This window comes from Diprion similis, chromosome 5, assembly GCF_021155765.1.
Source record: "Diprion similis isolate iyDipSimi1 chromosome 5, iyDipSimi1.1, whole genome shotgun sequence".
Taxonomy (NCBI): Eukaryota; Metazoa; Arthropoda; class Insecta; order Hymenoptera; family Diprionidae; genus Diprion; species Diprion similis.
Genome location: NC_060109.1, coordinates 1083585 through 1108905, shown reverse-complemented (window position 1 = coordinate 1108905; position 25321 = coordinate 1083585). Strand labels below are relative to the sequence as shown.

The 25321-nt window shown below is 35.8% G+C and overlaps 3 protein-coding genes across 6 annotated transcripts; all 3 read right to left on the bottom strand.

Moving 5' to 3' along the window:
- Positions 1–790: 790 nt before the first annotated feature.
- On the bottom strand, positions 791–3425 carry LOC124406324 (DNA ligase 1-like). Its single transcript, XM_046881710.1, has 2 exons — positions 3162–3425; positions 791–2210 (listed from the first exon to the last, which is right to left on the bottom strand). The coding sequence occupies exons 1-2, from the start codon at positions 3411–3413 to the stop codon at positions 804–806; spliced, it is 1659 nt and encodes a 552-aa protein (XP_046737666.1). The 5' UTR covers positions 3414–3425; the 3' UTR covers positions 791–803.
- A 3989-nt stretch (positions 3426–7414) lies between these two features.
- Positions 7415–16595, bottom strand: LOC124406308 (uncharacterized protein KIAA0513). 4 transcript variants are annotated; one of them, XM_046881686.1, is made up of 10 exons: positions 16470–16595; positions 14170–14481; positions 12843–13144; positions 12576–12608; positions 11452–11553; positions 10634–10794; positions 10026–10224; positions 8913–9135; positions 7716–7810; positions 7415–7633 (listed from the first exon to the last, which is right to left on the bottom strand). In XM_046881686.1, exons 2-10 carry the CDS (start codon positions 14448–14450, stop codon positions 7569–7571), a joined length of 1461 nt encoding a protein of 486 aa, XP_046737642.1. In that variant the 5' UTR covers positions 14451–14481; positions 16470–16595; the 3' UTR covers positions 7415–7568. The 4 variants fall into 4 exon arrangements, with proteins under 4 accessions (XP_046737642.1, XP_046737638.1, XP_046737639.1 ...); XM_046881682.1 differs by lacking the exon at positions 12576–12608; XM_046881683.1 differs by lacking the exon at positions 12576–12608 and having other exon boundaries at positions 7415–7644; positions 7727–7810.
- Positions 16596–23573: 6978 nt separating this feature from the next.
- LOC124406314 lies at positions 23574–24867 on the bottom strand. Its single transcript, XM_046881692.1, has 3 exons — positions 24697–24867; positions 24286–24437; positions 23574–23916 (listed from the first exon to the last, which is right to left on the bottom strand). The coding sequence occupies exons 1-3, from the start codon at positions 24860–24862 to the stop codon at positions 23815–23817; spliced, it is 420 nt and encodes a 139-aa protein (XP_046737648.1). The 5' UTR covers positions 24863–24867; the 3' UTR covers positions 23574–23814.
- Between the last annotated feature and the right edge of the window lie 454 nt (positions 24868–25321).

The following is a 25321-nucleotide window of genomic DNA, read 5'->3' as shown; positions in this document are numbered from 1 at the left end:
TGGTGGTCAAATTCCAATTTTGGAATCTCCTTGTCGTTATTATTTACGTCAATTTGATGACTTCTTTATTAATAAAATGCATGTATGCATAGATCCTACACAATCACACGGAGATGTACTTCCGGATTGTTGACCTGGTGGTTTTTCATTCAAGGGTTCGATCAGGTGATACGATTCTGTGAAAAATGATTTATGTGAATACTTTGACATACCACGGAATGGTTTGCACGACAGTACGTGAAATTTCATCCCGTGAAACGAAACGAAGTTGAATGTGTAGCTGAACCATTTTACATAATTTGCATCAACTTTCAAGTTCCTTATCGTATACGTGTTTTATGAATAAATTTTTATCGTTTCTTTCTTGAAGATTATCGAGCATTGTTCCCACTTCGTTCGGAGAGATTGATTGTCGGAATATTTCGGATTGTAGAGTAACGTTCATTGCTGAATCCCCCTCCCGGATAACTTGTTTGCGATCCGAAACAAAATGAGACTTTGCTTTTGTACGAATTATGTGACAATGCGTCGGAGTGGATCTAAAGTTGCCGAGTGAAACTTGTGCAGTGCCGTTTGTACTCCGGGATCGTGAACTGGCGATGTTGGTGGAATTTGGGAAATTTTGTTCATAGAAATCCTATAAATACCGGGTATCGTTGAGTGAGAAAAAACTGTCTACTTTGCAATTTTTATATTACACAATACATTATCTTTTATATATGTAATAAGAAACAAAAGTAGCCGATTGATCAGTGATATTCAAAGGATCATTTCACGTCTTGAGGGGTTTGACACACATATTTTTAGCTCCTGTTTCTTTGTTTACAACTGTTTAAAATGTTTCGTATTAGCATCTCCCTCTCCTCTATCCTGGCATCGTAACTGTTCTCCCGTTCCGCGAGTTCTTTCTTCGCCCGCTCCGTTTGTTCGGTTAGTTGGTTGTTGCAGCGTTCCTTCTCTTCCTCCAGGTTCTTATTGCAATTAGTGGATGACTGACTCATTTGTGTCACTAAGTCGTTTGAGAGTTGCTCTGCCGCCGTCAAGCTTGCCTTCAATGATTCTATTTCAGCGGCATGTTTTTCCTGCAGCGTCTCGCGTTCCTGTTTTTCTCTTTCTTCGTTGTCCTTCAACGTCTTCTCACAAACTTCCTTTCCTTCCTGCATCGTTGTTGTGAAATTTCTGGACTGCTGATCAAACTTTTCTCTCAAATCAGCTAAGTCTTCCGCCAAGGCCTTGACCTCTGCATCGTGTTCCTCCTGAAGCGTTTTGAGTTTCTCATCTGCTGTCGTTTTATAATCCTTCAATGACTTCTCGCACCCTTTCTTTCCTTCTTTTACCATCGTTGAGAAATTGTTGGATTGCTGTTGCGACTCTTCCTTCAAATCATGTAATTCTTTCTTCAATTCCTTCACCGCTGCATCATGTTTTTCCTGCAGCGTCTCGCGTTCCTGTTTTTCTCTTTCTTCGTTGTCCTTCAACGTCTTCTCACAAACTTCCTTTCCTTCCTGCATCGTTGTTGTGAAATTTCTGGACTGCTGATTAAACTTTTCTCTCATATCAGCTAAGTCTTCCGCCAAGGCCTTGACCGCTGCATCATGTATTTCCTGCAGCGTTTTACGTTCTTGATCTTCTTTCTGTTTGGTCTCCTTTAATACTTTCTTCCAGTGCTCCTCTACTCGATTTTTCTCGTCGTTGGTCTTCTTTGTTTGCTGTGCCAGGTCTTCTTCCGTCTTCTCCAATTTCTTCTTCATCTCTTGATTCTCTTCTTGAAGCTTTTTCAGTTCACTGGCGTTCGTCTCACTGCCGGAATTATCCCCTGGCATGTCAATGGGAACCTTCACTTCTCTAAGCGATATTACTATCGAACCATCACTTCTTATCTCAACCGGTGGGACATTCGTTATTTTAATTTCTTCAATATGTGAGCCGTCGTTAACCACTATTCCAGTCTCAAGGAGTTTGTTCATATAGAATTGCGAAAAATCTTGTAAATTAATCAGTGCAGGATTTGATACTTCCGCGTTATCGATCGAAATATTTGGTATCTCAATGTTCGAGAAATCTATCATTCCCAATCTTTCAATCGGAATATTCAGAAGCTGATCCAACGGAAGCGTTTCGATGGTTCTTTTTCGACGTGATGCAAGTTCACCGAGCAAATCACAGCCCGCCGCATCCTCCTCACACAACTTTTTTGGCTCTTCGCTTTCCTGTCGGGCATAATACAACGATGTTAATAATGCAACGTTATCAATTACATATTACAAATGCGTCACGAACAAAGTCCAAATTGTAAGCAAGAAACGTCTATTGCGAAACTCTTATCCTTCAATAACGAGAAAACAAATTTTTTCGGACGGGGGTCAAAACTTGGATGGGCCAATATTGCAAATGGCCGATATATCGAAATTTCAAATATGTGGAAATAAAATAACGAAAGATGAATTTTGACCAATCGATTGCCGCTATTTGTTTTGGAGAATTATTCTCACATTGCCAGAAAAACGGAAGTCTTGAAAAAAAAATGTTTATTTCCGAAATATGTCCGAAACATCTTAAAATCGTTCAAAAAGTGTTTCTTTACTCAAATTGAGGTATCTTGAGACGAGATATTCATTTTATAGTCAACGGATGAACAGAATAATTTTTAGTTTCGAAATTCATTCTGTTTTTGGTAACTTGAAAAATGGGAAAAAATTTTTTCACTCTCAAGTACGGGGCCTTCGTTAATTGTCTGAAAATTGTTGCAGCTTTTGCCTCGTGCGGTCAAAATGATTAAATTTCTGCGATCAACTGGACATAGTCCAATTCTTGATCAGTGCATGCGGATAAAAATTGGTATTGATCAGCTTTCCCACTGAATCGAAATTCGAAAATGGTCAATTCCGAGAGCGGTCGAAACGCTGGCGATTATTTATTCCTGAAAGTGGTCTCGAATTTCTCCATAATCGGTGATGATCCTTCGATATTTTAGTTACCATCGGCGATTTGAACTGCATATTCAAAACCTTGATAATTCGCGATCATTTTGACCCTTTTCGAATTCAGACTATCGAAATTCCGACTATTCAAAAGGACGACGATTCAGAATTTCGCGTCGAAAATCGTCTGCAAATTTCGATATTGCACGCTAGCAGCTCTGATTCGAAATTCGGTCTCACCTCGGTGCTTCGATCGGATGTTGCTGACGACGGTGTCTCGGTTCGCGAAAGCGCGATGGTCGGGGTCAGTTCGTCGTCAGACTTCTGGGTGGCACCTTCCTTCTGACTTTCGACCTCCGATCCTTGCGGCGGGACTTCCGGAGCCTTTTTATCGACGGCATCCTCGGCTACCGATTCCCCCCAGATATTGTTGGGTGGAAACGCACGCGCCGTTCCAACCAGCAGCACGAGAATCACCGCAGATTTGTACATCGTATCACGACAAAATCCTTTGGATACTGAGACGCTCGCTCATTCTGCGGGTCTGATATAGAATCGAGTTATCAGCTCCGTGTCTCTGTGTTGACGATTATTCTTGTATGAATATCTCACATGTGGGAAAGAATATCATCGCACACACGAATAGAGTTAATCGTTTCAAAACTCCATATTCCACTCGATTGCGATTCAATGCGTAGCTTCACACCCAACTCACGGTCGAGGAAACTTTTCTTCACATACGTAACGCGTCGTGGTAAAAATATTCTTCCAACATCAGAAATTCCCGCCTGATATTCAATCTTCGACGCCCAGTCACCATCATTGTTCACCATATATTACATTCAGTAACTACAATTCGATTATTAATTTCTACAAATTTGATACAATTTTTATCTGCTTTCAACAACTTTTATTACGTTTCGAAGATTCTTGCGAAGAAATCCGTAGAGCTTTTTCCATTTTTACGCAAACGTAGAATTTTTTCAGGGAAAATTACTGTACAAATTTCATTAAATTTTTCCGCTTCGTTTTTTCAAACTTTCCCCAATTCTAGTCCAATTTAAAGCTTCCCAGAGGAGCCAGCATATATTTGTAAAATTTTTTCCTTGTTGTCGAGTAATGAAATTATTTCATCATATTTTTATCGCTTTGTTTACGAACAGTGATCAAAGCTTATTAAATAAAGGAAACAGTATATCGAATCACTAGATAACGGATCGGTAAGCAAGATTCGGTGCTGACCTCGCATCTCAGTGATTTGAAATATTTGTGCCAACGATAATAATAATATGAAATTTGTTCGATGAAGCGTTCTTCGCGTTTTTGAAATGAAAAGATTTCCTCTTTTTTTTTTCCTTGTACTCAGAGTTTTATTTTTTCCATTCACGACGATTATCGTGTTCATTACCAAGAATCAGACAAAAACTTAGCACGCGAGGTACAATTTTTACAGAAATTACAGTTATTTTCTATCTATTAAATTATAGTCGTGATAATTTTGGTAACCTAATATATTGCGAAAACTATTATTCAACTGCTCTTGGAAGATCATAACCTTTAGAATCTTATCAATATAGTCTTGGTTTCCCAGAGATAGTCATGCGATATTCTTCAATTCAAGAAAGTGACATTAAAATAACGAAGTACAAGATACTGTTTCAACTTTAATCTTGAAAAAAAAAAAAAAACTCACATCAATTGAGTTTTTTCTATAACATCGACACAATTTTTCTAAATACATAGCCAAGACGATTGGATAATGTAATTTAAAATAAAGAATTTTAAGAAAATAATCAATTCTAAGATGAATTTCAATTTCAAGAGTCAAAGTACGACAAGTTTCGTATTCGGTTGGAGTAGTAAATTAATTTTTATTTTTTTATATTCTCATTCAATTACATTCAATATAATTTCTATTTACAATATATCATTTATACATTAAATACATAATTTATCATTTATATTCTTATTGTCAGTTTTACATTACATATCTTCATAATACTATCGTGCTGATATGCTTTGCATCAGATCTATTTATAATAGTTGTATATGTTTAATTATTTAATACTGTAAACATGCGCAGATCTCTCGTGTAAAGCAGCTCGTATTGTAAAATTGACTCGTTTCTGTGTTTTTTTTTTTTTTTTTTTGTATATTTGGGGCGTATTGAAATCTTGATTTGTGATTTCCTCGATCTTTTGATATTTTTTGGCATTCCTCAAAACAGCCTTTCTGGTAAATTTTGAGATTGTTTTGATTCCTTGTTGAGAAAATATCAAATTTTCAAAAATATCGAACGATACAATCACTTTCAAAAACACGATTTAAAATTTCAAACTTGAAAATCTTAATCGAGAATACTTTGAATATTTTTGGTGTATTTTTTTCTGTCCAGGTCATCTAAGAACAAAGATAAAAAAAAGCTTCAATTTGGACCAGTATTAAGAAAGATATGAACAGAAAATCAAAAAAGAGCGATTTTTTTTTTTTAAACATGATATTTTTTCAACAAGCCATCAAAAAAATCTTAAAATTTATCAGAAAGGCTTTTCTGAGGGGTAGTAAAAATATTTAAAAAAATCGAGGAAATTAGAAATCTAAATTTTTCAAATCATCCGATTTGGCGTGGAACGCCCCATGTATAAATTAATCACATGTATTTCATCTCCCGAATTTTGAAAGTCAGTTTATACGTAAATCTTAAGTCTCTTTGTTTACATACATGTATATATCATACGTGTATATTAGGGTGGCCCAAAAAAACCGATTTTTTCTTTTTTTTGAGTCTCGTGTGACAAAATGTTGGTTTTTGATGTAATAAGAGCCCACTCCAAAGGACAGCTCGAAAAAAAAAAAATTTTAAGAGGTCGCTCCAAATTTTTTAAAATGTCAAAAATCGTCCAAAAATATAATTAAAAAAATTATATTTTCACTATTTTGTTTGATTTTTAATTCATGTCGTGGTGTATTTTTATCGATTCTTTTTTACCAAATGAAAGAAAACGAATGTATGAAATTTTAATATGAATATTAAAAGGTTGCTCGAAAAAATCTAAAAAAATGCACCAAAAAATTGAAAAAAAATTATGAGCAACCTTTCCAAATTCAAATTTTGAACTGAAACTTTCGGAAGCTTATTTTTTTTGTCTATAAAATTATACCGTAAAGAGAAAAAAATATAAAAAAAAAAATTGGGCTTTTGACGATTTCTGACGTTTTAAAAAATGTGGAGCAACCTCTTAAAAATTTTTTTGGAACTGTCCTTTGGAGTGGGCTCTCAAAACATCAAAAACTAACATTTTGTCACACGCAACTCAAGAAGAAAAAAAAATCGGTTTTTTTGCACCACCCTAGTGTATATGGGGCATTCCAGGTCAATTCGACAAGGGTCTGACCCTCACCCTCTCCAATCTGAGTCTTAATGACCGGAGGTGTTTCGTTAGCCTAAAATAACATCTCCAAATTTTTCTCAGATTTTTACCAAGCCCCCTGACGCCCCCCCGACCCCTTAAGATCATATTTTCGAAAACGGTCAATCGGACATTTTTGAAAATTATGAAAAACATTACATAAATTCTGTAGGCATAAAGCAAAATATCCCAACCAAAATCGACGTGGGCAGGCAAAAAGGTAATTTTTTATCCATTTTTTCACTGAATAATTTTTTTTTTTCAGTAATTTCGATTTTTTTCGCATTTTTCAGGATTCAATATATTTTATTGATTATATAGATTATATAGGAAAATATGTTTTATTGATTATATAGATTATATAGGAAAATATGTTGAATCCTGAAAAATGCGAAAAAAGTCGAAATTACTGAAGAAAAAAAAATTATTCAGTAAAAAAATTGATAAAAAATTACCGTTTTGCCTGCCCACTTCGATTTTGATTGGGATATTTTTCTTTTTGCCTACAGAATTTATGTAATTTTTTTCATAATTTTCAAAAATGTCCGATTGACCATTTTCGAAAATATCATCTTAAGGGGTCGGGGGGCTTGGTAAAAATCTGAAAAAAATTTCGAGATGTTATTTTAGGCTAACAAAACACCTCCGGTCATTAAGACTCAGATTGGAGAGGGTGAGGGTCAGACCCTTGTCGTATTGACCTGGAATGCCCCATATATTCTATACAATCAGAGGCGCAATTCTAAATTGACTTATCGACGGTCATCTTTATGCTCGATTTTTTCATAAAATTCTGTGAAAAATGATTTCTATAGGAATTATAACGGTTTGAGAAATAATTGGAATTACTATGCGTAAAGCATTAGTTTCTTTATAATTTTTATCCGTAAAATTTGTTTGATGGTTTTTACTGATATTTTTTCACTGTATAATTAGTGCTGCATCAGCGATAAAGTGTACATAAATCTACAAGAATTGATATCCTTTCAATCCCTGAAACTCGATAATCGATTTTAAAATAAAAATCTCTGGTGAATAATCGATTTCGTTTATTTTTTACCAATTTTATTCTGCCTTTTTTTCGGCGGCAAATATTTCGCGATTTCTTCGCTCTGCAAGTCTTCTCATTCTTCCATGATAAGAAATTTTATAAAGATAAATTTTTTTCGGGACTTAATATTTCTTCTTCTCATCCGATGGTCCTCTTTACATTGATAAATCATCGATCAATCAATGATTATCGCCAAGGTTCCGTCTCGTCGTACATTCTCTCAATATTGTCTTTCAGCATTTTCTCTTGCTCTGAAGATAAACAATAGAAATTATGTAGTGAAAGGTAGGATTCAATTTCGCAAATTTTCTCTTACCCAGTCTCAAAACTTACCCGATGACAAATTAGCGATGGCGCACTGTTTTCTCAAAAACTCGAGGCACAGATTTCGGGATAATCCAAACGCGTGCATGTTGCACGTAAAGGTGCTGAAAAATGGAAAAGATTTGACGACGAGGAATAGCTATTTATGTGGCATGCCCGTAAACCGTCTGTTTTTTTTTTTTTTTTTTTTTGCAAGGATAAAGATTTCAGGACGAGCTTAAGGCGAGCCGGAAGCGAGTACTGAAATTATCCGAGCCAAAAAACGGTTTACGGGCATGCCACATACAATATTTTTTACGGTATGGGCATTGAAAACCAAAACGAAGAGTGAGGTTATGTCGCGATATGTTCGACGAAGCTACTTTATTCGGCAATTTGGGATGCGCACTTCGGACTGCGCACCAAAACTGCGGAATAAAGACTTTATTCCTCAACTTTGTTCGCTGCCGTATAAAGCGTCACTTTACGGAACGAAAACTGCCACAAAAAGTGGACTTTTCAATGCCCATGACGTAGAATGAATTTTTTTTTCACGCGTCCTTTTCATTTCAATATTTTAAATTGTCACGTCTTGCGGCTTGGTTTAATTAATAAAGCTTAATCAACAAACAGACTTGATATTGTAATAACAAGGAAAAATTTGTATTCGCAATCGCACCAAGAACAAAAGATCCTCGGAAAAAAGGTGAAGGATTGGAATAAATTTTGATCGAATCAAATAAAATTTTCTCCCTAAAAACCCATAAATTACTCAACAGGATAATAATATAGGGATGAATTCCTTTTGTTCCAGACAACTAAATATTTCCGTAATTCCAACAATATTAAAAAAAATTTCATTACAAATTTTAGTCATTATAACAAAGTAAATATTATACAGTGTGGTAATAGTATATTTCGCAAAAACTGCGCTGAGTAGGATGTTAACGCACGAGTGTAGTTGAAATACGAAAACCACATCACGTTTGGCGTACATATTTAGCATAATACTGTTTTTCTCCAACCGCGTGCGAAAAATTCTATTTTGCGCACCCAAATGAGTGCGTAAAATAGTGTATTCCCGCACTGGTGCGAGAATTTAGTCAAAATGTCTTTTGTTGTGGAGGAACTAGATAGTTTTATAAAATCTGCTATTTCGCGCCCTGATTCGGATGCGCAAAATCGAACTTTGCGCACACAGTTAAGGAAATTATCGTCCTAGCTTACCCCAACTGCCCGAAGACGATATTCGCCTGAAACCTTCTGTCATCGGCTGCAATCGCCTCCCCAGCAAGGCTCTTGTTTCTCGGAGGAACCGGACGAGTCGCCCTTTCGCATTGAACCGCGTCGAAAAAGGCTGCCGTCCAGAAACGCATCGACGTCCATATCGGCTGGACTCGGAGATGAGTGTAAAGATATTCTCGATACGGTTCTAAACCGGGAACTTCGACTGTCAATGAAATGAGACGAATCGGTCATTGATACATTGATTTTCGCCACTTCAAATAATTCCAATTTCTGTTTCACTATGTTTCAAACGGTTTCATGTGAAATTTCGAAACACGTTTAAAACTACTTCAACAATGATTTTTATCTTAATTAAATATAGTAATAATTGCTTGCAATCGACGCCGTATATTTTCACTAAATTGTTCTTGAATTAGCATGACTTTATTTAAAATTCTTTGTTCTTCCTTTTTCTTTTGGGTAATTTTTTGTTACAACGAAATTTGCAAACCTCAGCTTGTAAGATTAAAATTCTACATTAAAATAGCTATTTATGTGGCATGCCCGTAAACCGTCTGTTTTTTTTTTTTTGCAAGGATAAAGATTTCAGGACGAGTTGAAGGCGAGCCGGAAGCGAGCCGGAAGCGAGCCGGAAGCGAGTACTGAAATTATCCGAGCGAAAAAATGGCTTACGGGCATGCCACATACAATATTTTTTACGGTATGGGCATTGAAAAGCATAACGAAGAGTGAGGTTATGTCGCGATCTGTTCGACGAAGCTACTTTATTCGGCAGTTTGGGATGCGCACTTCGAACTGCGCATCAAAACTGCGGAATAAAGACTTTATTCCTCAACTTTGTTCGCTGCCGTATAAAGCGTCACTTTACGGAACGAAAACTGCCACAAAAAGTGGACGTTTCAATGCCCATGCCGTAAAAATAATTTATTTTTTGTTTTTCTACTACTGACTTAACTTAAAACAAAAGTTTCAACCTTTATAAGCCAGTAATTTATGACGAACCATTAATTTTATTTTAATTGCTGAATGAAAATCAAATTGTTTGAAAATAATAGTTAATAATTTTGGTTAAATAATGAAAATTTTTCAATCGTTTGAACAAACCTTCGTGATAGAATGTGAAACACATGTTCATCAGACTCTTCGCCGGGGCAAAATCGTCGGCCTCATGACACTCGAATAATGCGACGGCAAAATGCTGAGCCAAGGAGTAAAACGAACCCTCAGTCACGCAGGCTCGCGCCCTTCGCGCGTTTACCACCCTCGAAAACCAAACTCGCCCCGTTTCCGTCTAGAAAGAATCGACGAAAATGGATGAAAGTCGTAAATCAATGTTTCCAGCTTCCTTTTATTTTCACTACTTTGCTTCGAAATTCTACATTACGTAGAATCAAAAAAGAAAGAAAAGAAAAAATAATAATAGAAAAAAAACCTGTGTTAATTTCATTTTCTTTAAACCGTATGAAAATAAGTTGCAACACATCATTTATCTGAGGAAAACGACTTTGATTTCATCAATTTAAATTTTATTCATCACAATATCGAAGGTTTCGTTCTATAAATAAAAAATAAAAAATTGACGCTCATTCTATAAATGGCCGTTCAACTTTTCTCATTTTTTAGAATAAGTTTTACTTACGATATATTGTAAGCTTGAAAGCGTTTGAATTTGGCTAAAAAATATCCCGAGTTAAACGTACCAAAACCATTTGCCCAAATTTTGCTTTCTGTTCCTGATCAACGCTGTCTGGACTCTCAAAAAGCATCGGAACAAAGCTTTTCATAAAGTCGGCTGCTGCTTCCTCGGATTGACTGTCAGCCGACAAACTCGACGCCCAGGATTGACAGGAACCGGAAGATCCTGTCGACAAGGGTGTTAAAAGCGTGAAAGAATAACGTCTGCGGAGAATTCTTTTTTTTTTTTGTTGTTAATAATTGTCTCTTTTCAAATCTTTCGATTTCTCATAGAAACCTGTTTTTTGGCTTTCATTTTTTTCGTAAACTTAACAGGAAATCGCGATACGTAGTTTCTGTAATAGGGGAGGATGGGGCAAAGTGGGTCCCTTGAAATTTTTGATATCTTGAAAAAATTTGGTGGCAAAGTGGACCCCCTGAAATTTTTTAAATAACAAGGAATAAAATTCATCACCTGAATATTTTACTAAGTATGAATTATTCGAAAATCATTTACTCGAGTAATCGCACAGTTATCGTAACGCGAAAAGTTTCAAGTTGTGCTTTACTCTCAACTCGTCAAAGTCAAATAATTTTCTGAACTTGAATTCATGATTACTTTTTCTCGAGAAGGCTAGATAATAATTTAACACAATTGTGTTCCATACGAAAACTAAACATCTTATTCTAATTTTAGGCATTATTTTCTTTAGGGGCCCAATTTGCCCCACCCTTTCCTAATTCCATTTCTCATCGACTAGTTTTCTTCATTTTTCATTCTCCCTTTTTTTTTGTTTAAGGAAATTTAGAAAAATATTTTTACATCAAGGAAAATGGCACTTGCCTGATCTCTGCCAAGTTCGCCGACCATCCATGTTCGAATCTAAACTCGTACTTGGTCCATAACCGTCTTGATCGCTGTTGGATCCACTGCTGCACGGTAGATCTAGAAAAAAACGTGATTTAATTTACTCTTCGCAAAAAAACATACCCATCGTGACTGAACACAATTTTTTTCACACCGGCTATTTTATTTCTATCCGACGCGACCGTGACTCTATAATAAAACAAAACAACAACAACAACAACGAAAAAAACAATTCAAAATTAATTTGCTAGTTGTCGTGTATTTAATTCTAATTATGATCTCTAGGCACATTGACAACAATTATTTGTTTATGATTAATTACGAAAATTAGTGCTAATAAAACGCTATCCGTTTTCACCTACCTGTGTTAAACTAAAATTAACTAGCGATATCTACTGTTAATTTTTTTTTTCTTGCCGTCAATTCGCACAAATTATTCATACCGATTAAAAGAGGCATTAAATTATAATAAAAAATTGGTCAAATATCAATTGCATAGGTTAGAATAACTGTTGATAGTATATTTAGGTTATAATCCTTTCTGAAGAAAATAATCATAACTTTTAAAGAGTTAAGAAGTTGAACGAAAATAATATAGAAATTTAAGAACTTTGGCAGAAAAGTTGTGTAAAGTTTTCTCGATAATATTTACTTGAAAAAAAAAAAATGTCATGATTCATCGTATAAGTAAATTTTTTCAAATCGCACGAAGACTGCTCTCGAGGCATAAGATAATAAATATATTATTGTATATGTATCAAATGTTGACGAATGTTAATTTGTGTTGAGTCTACTTGTCGTCAGAGAAACAATCGATAATCTACTTTTACAAAGTGTTCTACCTCACTATTGTACTTGTATGTACACATACGTATCATTTATACCTAAGAATCACACTTGAACAAATGATACGCTGCGTAATTTTGCACAAACAAACATACGAAGGTGTATTTGAACGGTTCTCGCATTAGGTGTAAACAATATATAAAATTATTGCTATATATGCAAAATACTTTACGAGTGTTGCTTCTACGTGAAAACTGAATAAAAAAACAGTTATACCTACGTCGAAAAATTACGGTATCTTTCTTCTTCGTTACCTAATTTGAAAATTTCCCGGACCATTGTCCCTGCTTTGGCAAAAATATTAACAACACATAATATGTAATATGCAAAATAGGAATGTACATATTTAGTTAAAACAAAAAGAGAATCAAAAATTCAAAGGTCACTGGTCTCGTTGATTTTTTTCCAGATGAGATTTTTCAAATTTTCATTTTCCAAATGCTTGCATTTTTTTTTTTTATTTCTTTCAAAAATTTCGCTCCAAACGAAACGAGCTCATTTATCACCGATAAAAATCTCACCCATTTTGTAATGAAATTTCTCGTAAGGATCGGTGCCAGTCGCCTTGATATCCTTTTCTTGCAGAGGTCCTACACTTTCCGGTGAACTTTCTTCGGCCTCCTGCGGCTGATCGTTATCCTCCCGCTTTTTCGCCACCTCGATGATCCTGGCGCCCGACGAATTCCTCGAGGATGTGATCTCCTCGTAGGTCATCCCCGGAGGATAACGCTTCAAGGACCTTGAGGACGTGGCACTGCCTTGTCGCTCCAGTTTGTGCCGCGCCATCGCTTCGTAATCCTCGTAGGACATGCCGGATCCAAACCTGCGTTAAGGATCAGAAAATTTCTCAATTTGGGGTAATAATATTCGAATCAATGAGTGACGGTTTCTGGGATTTAAAAAACCTCAAATTGCACTGTTTGAATAGTCCTTAGCCAAAATTTGCTTTCTGTTAGAAGATCAAACTTGAATTGAAAAAAAAAATTGCGATTGCACTAATTATAATAAATTCTTTATCTTGTCCGAATTGAAAAAAATCATTATTCGAACAAATGAGATTGTAAAAAACAAGTGAATACATTAAGGAAATTTTTGAAGCATTTTCTAGGCTTTTTTTTTTTTTTTTGTCAACCAATAAAAAGTTAGAACTTTGAACTTTTCATGATACATTTATTAATATTCCAGTAATGTGTAAAAAAAAACTTTCAGACATAAATTTCCGTAATAAAATGAGTTTTAGCACCTTGAAGACACCCATTTTGAAAAAAATTGCTGATTGGCTTATCTGAAATCAAAAAATCAAACACCATTTTAATCTGTGAACAGGTGGCGATAGGATCAACTAGAATCATTTGAAAATATTGAAAATTGAATAATTGACAGGCTTTTGAAAATTAATTGTAAAATTTCATAACTATTTCGATAATTTTGCTTCCAAAAAAAAAAATTGTAGAACCGCTCGGAATTTTCAAATGATTATAGTTCATTCTATCGCCACAGGCTTACAGATTAAAATGCTATTTGATTCTTTGATGTCAAATGAGCCAATCAACCGGAATCATGAAAACACTCAACAACTTTTTTTCCCAAACGGTTGTCTTCGAGGTGGCACAACTTATTTTGTTACGAAGATTCATGCCTGGAAAATTTTTTTACACGCCACTGAAATGTTACCAAATATATGATAAAAATTTCAAAGTTCTATCTTTTCATTGGTCACCAAAAAAAAAAAAAAAAAATGTCTAGAAAATGCCTCAAACATAATTATAATTGAACAAAAGTGAGAATGGTAGAATAAAAAATTCCTTTTTCCTTTCTAACCGAATTTCCGAAACGCCGATCGCGTACCTTGGGAGTCGTAGCTTCCGCCTCCGGATCTCGTCGGCTTCCTGTTTCATCGCCGGTGAAGGTCCTTGGCGCGGTGGCGATGACGGTGAGGATGGCGTCGTCGTCAATTCGCTATCCTCGAGGCTGCTGCTCAGCGCTGATCCTAGCCTGCTTCCTAGACCCTGAAGATACTCGCCGCCACCTCCGAGGGCAGATCGCATTGACCTCAAGGCGCCCCGAGTTCGACCCATCAAAGAACCGCCGCCGTTGGTTACAGGGATTGCAGCAGCAACGTCGACCATGTTAAACGGCAGCCAGGAATCGGGCCAAATCCTGTTTTTTTTTTTGTTTCAATCAATCAAAAAAATTACGTGTCTGAATAGCTGTCGAAAAAATAGTTTGGCAATATTTTTTTGCTTTTTCCAATCGTACAAAAATTTAAGAGAATGATTATTGAAACAAGTTTAGAATTTTTATTTTATTTTTTTCCTTTTTTTTTTTGACGTTTTGAAAACTACAGATTTATTACGTCATTCAGTCCAAGATGTGTAGCAAAATATTGAAATTCAATTCAATTGATCGCAATGATTGTTATTTTTAACGGAAAAGAAAAGATACGCCGTAATTACTTCGAATTACTGTACGAAATTTTATACTTATTATTATTATTATTATACGTGATGAGGATTTTGAATGAATTTATTAATTAATTACAGGTGCTGTGGTAAAAATGCTGCGCGTGGAAATGATTAGTGAATTTTTAAAAAGATAAATGGTCGAAAAAAATACTCTCTTAGCCTGTATAAAATTTAAGTTTATTTATCCATCAAAACGTTTCTCCAGTCAGGATAAAACTAACATGAAAAAATATAAAGAAGAAAGAAAAAAAAACGAGTAAAAAAAAAAAAATAGAGAACTTTTCCTGTCAATTTGTAGGGAATAAAATGAATTTCAAATCGTAATTAGACCTGATCCGAATTGAATTTTCTCTGGAAGATTTTTCTTCCTCGGTAATTGTTCTTGTAATCACTTCGACTACCGAGCGGATTGACGTCAATATAAATGCGAAGTGAAAAGTAATCTTAGATAACGAAATTGAATCGCATCAGACATGCAATTGGGCCACCACATGTCGCTTATTTTCAGACGTTCGCGCCCACGCGATTTGCCTTTATAATGTATTCTCATGATAAGAAATATCCAGCTGACGCACGTGGCAAGCAACAAATTGGATATGCAATATGAAATATGCGAAAAGTACGCTTTGAATAAAATTCAAACTCTTTCCAGACTGAAACCTTTAGCGATGTATACGTTTTTGAGTATTCAAAGCAGATTGTAGAACGTTGAAAAAAAAAAATTTCTTATCAGATTTTCTTAATTATCATATCTGAAGATACTCTCGAAACTAATTAATTGCGTCAGAAAGACGTGAGAGAAAAATTAGCTCAAGGTTATAAAATATTTGACATTGATTTCTCCTTTTTTTTATTATTAGAATATCGTATGCGATCATGATCAAATTTCTTGCAAGCAATTGGATTTGAGCTTTAAAAGGAAGGCAGCATTAGTTGCATTGGCTTGAATTAAAAATACAGCGTACAATATAAATGTAAATGTTTGCATCGTAGGTTCTTCTGAGAATGTTGAAAAAATGTTGGACTGCGGTTTTTGTGATGATATGAAATCGCGATTAACCATAATCGAGGTAAATAATCTACTAGCCACATCCTGTGTTATGCGATTAGAGCGCGAAACATATGTTCACAAGTGACATAACATAATACATGTTGTAAATAAAAACTAAGATCCTTGTAATGAATTTCACCCAAACCCCTTTCGTCGTGATCAAAGTGTTACAAAACAATGCAAAAAAAACGTAAAAAATTACGGTAAAGTCACGACGTCGTCTTGTTGAATGCGGGTAAAATAATCGACCGATTCTTATTCAGGTGAGGGACGCGTATAGAAATTGTGCAATGCGGACAAATAACAAATGCAATGCAGCTGGTATAATTGCTTTTGAATCACCCTTTCTAATCAAAAACTAAGAAAATTGATGACCAAGTTTAGCAAGTGAAAGAAAAAAAAAAAAAAAACATTTATTCCCGTCAATCTGGCATAATGAAAGTGTCGAATTGACAGATTTTTTTGGTCCATTATCCGCTAGATCTATAACAACAATTATAAAAAAATGCCGCAATTTTCTGTCCAAACAATCGTTTGTCCATTTTAGATTTTGTGATCGTGATGAATCGAATGGTGTCAATTCGAAGCAATCGATACAACATATTTTTTATCGTTAACTATTATTGCTTTACTCACGGTGTTTATTCAAAACGTAATCGCACCCACTAATTCGGAATCGATTAAGCGACCGAATGATGGACGTGCCCTCTTCGGTTTAATATAGCGTCGAGTATCGCCAAGTTCTGCACATGTGTGCACTGACACTGAACTTATAGAGCAGCAGCTGCATGCGACCGCATTTTCCCCGCCTGCCCGTAGGCAGCCACTGACAGTGATTGCAACGCAGCATAGCCGCCTCCACATCGCCCGAATCGCGCATGCGCCTCTTCGCGATCAATATCAAGGCGTTGGACCCAGTAATTCGAAATAAACCTACGCACAATTTGACGTCACGCGCCTTTTTATCGGTTGAGGAAATTTTCAAAGGTTATAAGTTGAAAATTGCGAGTTTAGAAAAAATATCTAACTTGATGTTTTTCTTCAACCTTTATTTTTTTTATCTTACATGAACCGTTTCTGACGTAGAAATTTCTTCGTTTTTCCATCATGCGCAAATAGTTATTTTTTTTTATTTTTTTTTTAATTTTTTATTATACTTTGATGGTTCGAAAATTCACTGTGTTACTTTTTGGAAATATTGGTTCTTTTTTTGGGTACGTTTAACAGTACGATATTACAGGTACATCTGCAGATAAAATCGCGAATTTTGTCCTTTCTACATTGCTGGCGAATACTTAAAAAGGAAACTTTCGTCCTGGTAGAATACTTGATCGCAGCTAGTTAATCCTTCTATGATGCCGGCTTTGTCAACTGATATACCGATTGTCGGTTCAACCAAATTACAGAGTCCTGTATTCGAGTTACATTCTGCAAGATATATTGCTGTAACATTTAAAAATAGGAATACCGATTTTTATTTGTATCGTTTACGTGTCCAGTGATTTAGAGAAGTTCGACCGCGCCAGTCATCGGCTAAATTCGTAAAATATACGACGTCGATTAATTTGCCGAATTCAAATTTGTGCCTTACGAAATTGACGACTGTTACTCGCCACGCATCGACGTCATTTGCCAATGGCGAGCGCACAGGGAGCTGCGCGTTTGAATGCCCCGTCATTTCATTTTACATTACACAACATTATTATCATTATTATTATTATTCATGGGATGTGATCCCATGACAGCTATTAACTTGCCAAATCAATCAAAGAATTACTTTGGGGATGTCTTTTAAAATGCCTAAAACATCTGTTTTACATATTTTCTTTGTGTCGACTGTTTTCACAGAAATGCGGATCAGCATGATAATTAATTGTTGCGAAGTTTCGTCTTCCTCTTCTGTTGCCAGAATGGGATTTAAGCTCAGGATAAGTGGCAAATTTTCGGATCCTACAGTCTTCAAAATTCTTTATATCGAGGAAAGTTTTCAAACCGCATTTATAGATTTTTGGACAGTTGAACCAACGAAAGCTTCTGTATGTGTACAGTAAAACGTGTAAATGCAAATGGTGAAAAATGTTTCACGCATTGTCGGTAGTCTCGAAAATATTCCGTTGAAAATTCGTTTTTTCATTTTTTAAATAAAAAGACAAACAACGCTGTTTTCAAATGAAACTATATTTTTATTCTCATTTTCATCATTTTACCAGCATTTTATTTGCACAGTTTTTGAACAGTATTTTTTACAACTCGTTCTTTTATTTTGATTACTGATGCCTTTTACGTGTTGTCATTCAACCAGCTATTATTTAAATTTATTAACTTGAAAATTATTACGTGACTCGTCGGTTTTCGCGAAGCACTCTCTATGCACGTAACCTGCGTCAACGTGCGTCGCAAGTATATTGACGTCATGTCAGCAACACACCAACGATGTCATCGTGTTATATCCACCATCGGCCAACGTTTTCTCGCAGAGGACGATTTGCACGTAATCATTATATTGGGTAAATAGAATCAGACGGAAAATCGCAGCGTTTCATATCATTTATATCTGATTGGATACCATTTGAACTGCCTGCAAAGGCAGATGGAAAAAGATTGCCAAAAATTAACCTTGAGAACCGTAAGCTGCGATGCTTCCATTTTTCGTCAGAGTATAAACTTTCTAGGGCGTGTACCACTCACGTTAATTATAGCTGTGTCATCGCGTTAACAACCGGAACCGGAACTCTGATATCCGAAATCTTATAGAAACTCACAAATTTAATATCTTATCTAAATTACTTGACCAATTTAGGGGATTTGAAAACAACAGAATTTTCTTAATAACTCGTGGATCTTATGAATATTTCCTCGATCATAGATGTGCGTCGGAGAATTCTTGACTACTTATTTTCAGTTAAATTTCTGATAATTAACATATGGTAATAAAAAATTGTTCATACTCTGGAAAATTAATCACTGCACATACGAATCAGTAAAGCATTGTTCCGATATTTTGTAAATATTAGAAGATTCTAGATAAAAAGTTGATCAAAATTTTGGCAGTTAAATGCACTAAATATGTTTGAGTATGGTTCATAAAAAATTTGATTCTGTCTTCACATAAAAATATACAGACGAACAGAGTTCGAAAAAATGTGAGTAAATTTTTGCAGCAGAATACGAGCAAGAAAATCTGAGTAATGAATCGGCGAGTGATGAAGAATGACTGAGGATATTTGTTTTTCTCAAAAAATATCCAAAAAGGTGGAAAAAATACGAATGCATTACACGCGAGAGAGGTTTTTATTGTACTAAAAAATTCGAAAAATTCTACCACACGTTATGAAAAATGAAGCAATTTTACAAAATTTTTATAGGTCACAGTGGAGAAAGAAATGCAGAATGTTTAAACGGTATTTTAACTCGTGACGGACGCAAGTGAATGGGATAAAAAATAGGAGTGAAGTTGAAAAATGAAAAATTTCTTCTTGCAGTCTTACTAAAAATCGATACTCGAGTCCCTGCTCCTGGTGTGATTTGGTTAGAGGAATAGAACGCTGCAGTAGTGCGACGTACGCATCGGCGGCAAACGGCGATCGACGCCGGCACCGGCGGCACCGCCGGTAGCGGCCCGATGGTACAAAAACAGGACCCAATTCGAGGTGGAATCCACTTGTGGATCGGATCCTGACATCGCCGGGTTCGTTGAACGGTTATCGCCTGTCTTCGATTTACGGCGCGCAATATTGCGAAGATATTTAATTTGCTTGCGGCGCATAGTGCGAAAAAAATTTAACAACAATTTCTGCAACACAAAATTTATACAAATTCAAAGAAACATTTGAAATCGTTTCTGAGACGCAAAGCAGCCAGGTGAGTAGCTGCAGGCAACGATCATTTTGAGATTCTTGAAATGGTAAGGGGAGGGGGAGGGGGGGGGGACATCCGAGTAGAATATTTTGAAAATCGATTCTCTTTTTAGTAGCTTTTTTGAAAGTTTCAAGTACGAAGAATATTGTGTGGAATATCAATATAAAAAATTCTCGAAACTAGCCTATTTTTCTTGCTAACTACTCGGTCGTGCCCCCTTAAAGGTATACGTCTTATTCTTTCTTTATTTCTTCTTTGGTATAGAAATTTTGCAATTGGGAGAAAAAAATGCACCGCAATAGAAACAAGTAATAACTGATTAAAAAAAAAAAAGAAAATTTAATTTTACATCGTATCATAGAATGATGATCCGTAATATTTTTTTTCTTCGTTTAAAATCCAAGCTCGGTCAATTCAAGAAGTAAATACAAATCGTTGATGATTCTCGGACGAAATGACAAGCGGGTTGAAGGAAGAGCTATGATTTTGAAATGGGATCGTATTTGCACGTATCTTAACGACGAAGAGAGTAATTGCACGTAAAAATTCACGACCTACTTTGGTGAGTATGTACGTAGGTAAGTATATACTACTCGCATACATATATTCCAAACTCAAATCAGTACTGCAATCCTGATTACGTTTTAGATAGTCACCTTAAATAATTGGTATTGAAAAAGCATCAAAACCTGGGACGTGCAAATGAATTTTCTATAAAATAATCAAGGATAAAACGATAATTCGCAGTTTTTTTATTTGCGACTTGAATTGAAACTTGAAAAAAAAAATTCATGCAAAATAAATTGTGATAATTCGTGGTTAAAATTTTATGCACAACACTTTTTATTTTACTGATAGTCTGTAGGTAAACGTATGAATTCATGATTTGATCTAGAGTACAGTATAAGTAAAGATTTCGACTTTTCTTAATTTTTTACTGTACAGAAACTCGAATAATTAATCTTCCTATTGCATCAATAATTTTGCAGTTAGGCATTGCTTACGAAACTTGTCCGTTTTTCATTTTTCGTAGCTTCTATAACCCGATTATTCCGTTATGTAGATTCTAGGCATAAGTGAAATTTCACAAACGTGTAATTTTCCATTCTAATAGACATAACAATTGGCAATTGAGAGCATATAATCATCTGAAAAAGTGAGTACTAAGAAAAAATGTGGAACTAAATAACATAAGTAAAATTTATCGAGAAAAGTGATCACTTGATATTTAGGCAAATACCGATATCTGATAAATTCCACGGCACTAAAATTAAGCGCAGAACAACCAACTGAATTTCACGGGCAAAATAAAGGTCGTTGTTTTGGCGAATTGCCGTATACGGTGAAATACAAAAAAAAAAAATATTAAGGATACTAATCGCAAACGAATGATATTAACGCAATTTTTTATCTTTACGTTTTTCATTTTTCGTTTTTCGTTTTTCGTTTTTCTTCGTTCGAATTTCAGGGGAAAAATGCGCTCCGATGTTGTAATAATTATAGCAACGGTGGGGCTGCTATTCACAGAAGGTACAAGATGCTCACGCAGCTACAATCATTACGTCAAGCATCGTACCAAGCCGAGAGAAATCCGCGGCTTCAAGCCGGAATATTTGTCAACTGCAATCGGTTTCGGAAAGCGAGACAGCCCCTTCGGGCTCGTTAAGCCTCAGAACCAGGAGAACCTGATTCTCGCGTTACTACGAAAGACCTCTCAAAGGTGGGAAGATTTTGTTTGGCATAAAAAGATGCTGGTCCATTTTTTTATCAATCGTGTGAGACGGGTGATTCTGTTTCAGATTGGAAAAAAGCGGGAGGATCTCGTGTAAACAGAGAAATACCTACAGACAAGCGATGTGCGAATAATGCGAAATCGAGACATGCCGATGTTTATCGCGATCGCACCATGATAGGTTTAATCTATATTGGAAAGAATAAATTGTGCTCTCATATTTTTCTTTCTTTCCTTCACTCTCTCTCTCTTTACCTTTGTCTATTTCTGCAGCATCGGAATTGCGGTGCTGCAATAACGCTTCTGCAGTTATTTCAATTATTCTGTTCGTAAAAGTAGTTGCTGTATGATTATTAAATTATCGATATTATAATTGTTATTAAATGCAAAATAAAAGTGAGCTAACAAACCGTAATGATTTCAATTTTAACACCACCCACAATGCTGTATAAATAAACCTAAATTGCTCACACCTTAAGAGTTAACCCTTAATTCAGTCACAAAACCCTGCTATAGTGGTACCCTTCTTGTTTTTCTTTTTTGCATTTTCAGCTAATGATAAAAAAATGAAAAGTTTTTGAATAATTAAGATATTTTCTGAATCCGTGATAGTTTATAATTTTTATACACTAACATATGGAAATATATATATAAATATATGTATATCGATGCATATAGATGATATTGGGGGTTGCACCTATTCTCGGCCGAAAATTGTACCGTCTCTGAATAAATATTCATATAAACCTCATTCAAAAACACTGTTTAAACAATGTTGATAATTCACCCCGTTTTCGCCCCGTTTTGGGAGGTGTTTTGTTTTCTTATTAAGTTTCTCACATCAGATTCGCATTCAGCGTCGAAAAATACATTATAGGAAATGTCTAATTGCACTCACGTAATCACAGCGTTTCAAGTGTAACGTAAGTACTTGATCAATAAACAAGCAAATACTGGAACAAATGAATCAAGTAGAGCGAAATGTTTGAATTGAAACGTTCCTGCGATAATTACAAATTCCCGAATCGCTATCGCTTGTGAATTTTGCGAGGGTAAGGAAAATTCCCGAACTTAAATCCACAGAAATATGCTCCTGACGACACGCAACCTCCTGAACATCTTGCGCTCTTTCTGGTTCATTTCTTCAACGATAGACGACGCCACCGTCGGACGGAAAATGTTATTTTACCAGACCTGCACGGAAAGTAAAACTTTCGGCCCCTCGCATAAACGGGAAGTTGTACTTTCTGATGCAGGGGATGGTGAAAAATAGTATACGCATCACGGAAGTGAAAAAGGCTATCCCAAACTGCGTTCTTGCCAACCTCATCTTCGGCTCGGGTGTCAATCTTGCACCCAGTTTGGAATACCCTACTTTACCTCCCTAGGTACGTAATATAATACTATATAACATCACGTTGCACGTGTGTAAAACTTCTCGCAATTTCCGTTCGCAAGAAAATGGCGACCAAGGTGGAAGCAGTTAACCGGACTCTGTTTTGAAAGGACTCTAGAAGTACATAGAGTCCCTACAAGACAGGGGCTATAGCAAAACCTTTGTACTAAAAACACCTAGAAACCCGCGGAATCAACTCCGTTAGGCATTGGGTGAAACCACTAATCTCTATACAATAGAGATCAGTGGAGATCTCTATACAGCAGAGATCTCTATACAGCAGAGATCAGTAGGTGAAACATACTCGGCGGATTCACATCGGTATTTGGCATTGGTAAACATATTTATGGCTGTAACTGATTCGTATCATATTCTGGTTTCGTTGGATTTACGAGAACTGCGTATGAATAGAATGAGATCGACTAATCTCTAGACTTTTAGTTAACGTCTCAAGCAATGTCAGGGGTCAATCTTCGCAGCGATTAACGATTTTTATAAGAAAAAATATAAAGCACTCGGTGTTTTTGCTGGAGAGCATAGTCATAATAACAATAAGAGTAAAAAACTCTTGGTTATTTGTGTAATAAGTATAGCGTCGACTAAGATCTGTTAAACTGAGTATTCATCTCAGTTGATTCGAGAAACATGGATTATTTTTAGTTTGTAGCATTGCGACATTGTGACAAAGCTTATAATCCAAGTAAAAATTATCAATCAATTTTGGTAAAGAAAAAGCAAACGCTGGGAGACTTGGTGGTTTATATATTAGGTACTTTTATTACATAAACTTTCAAATGTTTGTATTTTGCACATTTATGGACATTTCAGTTTCAATTTCTCGTGATTATCCGATTACCGTTTTCCTGCTTGTCATATTAATGTTATCACAATTAATTTACGATTACGACAACGTGAGGCACAAAACGAAATGAGTGTGTAATATCATTCCTGTTTCCTCCTCCTCTCATTTACTTCTGTACATCATTTACTGTCAGTTGTGTAGTACAATCAACGATCGAAGCTGATCTTCTTTACTAGGAAGTCGCCTCAATTCAATTCCTATGATGGTTCCATTCACATTTGTGGCAGAGGTCTGAAAGGGTATGGGAATTGAAAAAAAAATTATATCCACAAACCCAGAAGGCAGACCCTAATTATTTTATCGAGAGAATTCCTATCGACTGCAAAAATTTCATGCGCATGCGCTACAATCCGAGAGCAACTGTTTGCCAGAGCTACCAACCGTCTTAAATGTAACCTCAAACATTTTGAAAGTTATCGCTGGGAGTTGTGCTCAACAACAAGTGTAAAAAATTTTGTGGATGCTTTTATGACGGCTGGTCGCCGTGGCAAACAGCTACTCTCGGAATATAGTGCATGCGTATTATATTTTTGCAGCTGGCGAACCATGCCGCACTCGTCAGGACTTCACTTTGTACAGTATAAATCCGACCGGACTCACCAACCACGGACAAACACATTCGTTACTGTAAGGTTCATCCACGCAAATCCTGTCATCGCTCAATATTTTTCCAGCAGGACACAAGTGGTAGAATGTTCCGACCAAGTCCGATTTATTCAAGGTTACGTAAAATCTTCCTTTCGTAATACATTCTGTAAATCATAAAATCAGTTTCTGTCGCAAATTCTGTAACGTTAAAGGAACGCCTGCGGCATAAATTACTTTTATAGGCATGCATTCGAGATAGTTTGAGAACCCTTGAAACAACTGACGAACGACAGCGCTGCGATTGGGAGATTAACTCGGATGTTTCAGGGGTTCTCAATGAATCTAAAGCGCATTTCCCGCGTTTTCAAGCCTACTTTTGCAAACATATCTAATGTATCGTCCGTTACACCTGATCATACTCACCGTTGCATTGTTGCATGCTCCTCTTGAAAATTCTACGGTAACCCAACTCCGCCTTCTTGCTCAACTCCGCAGATTCGAAAGTTAATATTATTTCATTCGGTTCAATAGAGTCGATTAATACGGCGACAAATGCGAGGAGAATAAACACGACTCCGCACAACTTCATCTTGACAAAGTTCACTCTTCTCTGAGGCGAGAATTGTTATGCTCAGATATTTTATGGGCTTGCAGATTGCGGAATGTTGGCGATAAATGCGGGGCAAAGGCGCTGCTGGAGCCAGGCGGGCAGATCATGTATAAAAAGATTATAGGTCATTCTCGTTAATCAACATAATTAGTGTAGATTTCTTCGAATTTATGCGTGATAAATTTTTATCTTTAGGTATACGAACAACTTGGACTTTGAACGATACGTTAGTTTTTTGGATTTAGTAAATTCAAAATCGTTTGTTTTATAATCTAACTTGAGACACACTGGTTAGTGTCGCTTCACATTCAATTATAGTTATCTAAAACAATGTGTCGACTCATTGACTTGCCGACTTATTTTCTGTGGGCACATTTTTATCAAACATATATACTTATAATGTTTATCTACTTAACTAATCATTAGGAATTTTTTCGC

Excerpts from the sequence above, each read along its gene's own strand:
- LOC124406308 (XM_046881686.1), bottom strand. The coding sequence starts at position 14,450 with ATGGTCGACGTTGCTGCTGCAATCCCTGTAACCAACGGCGGCGGTTCT. Across the intron at positions 11,554-12,575 it reads CCGGGAAATTTTCAAATTAG|ATCTACCGTGCAGCAGTGGA; the intron begins GTAACGAAGAAG and ends GTTTTTTTCTAG. Across the intron at positions 9,136-10,025 it reads TCACGAAGGTTTGTTCAAAC|TCGAAGTTCCCGGTTTAGAA; the intron begins GATTGAAAAATT and ends TTTCATTGACAG.
- LOC124406324 (XM_046881710.1), bottom strand. The coding sequence starts at position 3,413 with ATGTACAAATCTGCGGTGATTCTCGTGCTGCTGGTTGGAACGGCGCGT. Across the intron at positions 2,211-3,161 it reads CATCCGATCGAAGCACCGAG|GAAAGCGAAGAGCCAAAAAA; the intron begins GTGAGACCGAAT and ends TATGCCCGACAG.
- LOC124406314 (XM_046881692.1), bottom strand. The coding sequence starts at position 24,862 with ATGAAGTTGTGCGGAGTCGTGTTTATTCTCCTCGCATTTGTCGCCGTA. Across the intron at positions 24,438-24,696 it reads GAGCATGCAACAATGCAACG|AATGTATTACGAAAGGAAGA; the intron begins GTGAGTATGATC and ends TATGATTTACAG. Across the intron at positions 23,917-24,285 it reads AATGTGTTTGTCCGTGGTTG|ACCTCTGCCACAAATGTGAA; the intron begins GTGAGTCCGGTC and ends ATACCCTTTCAG.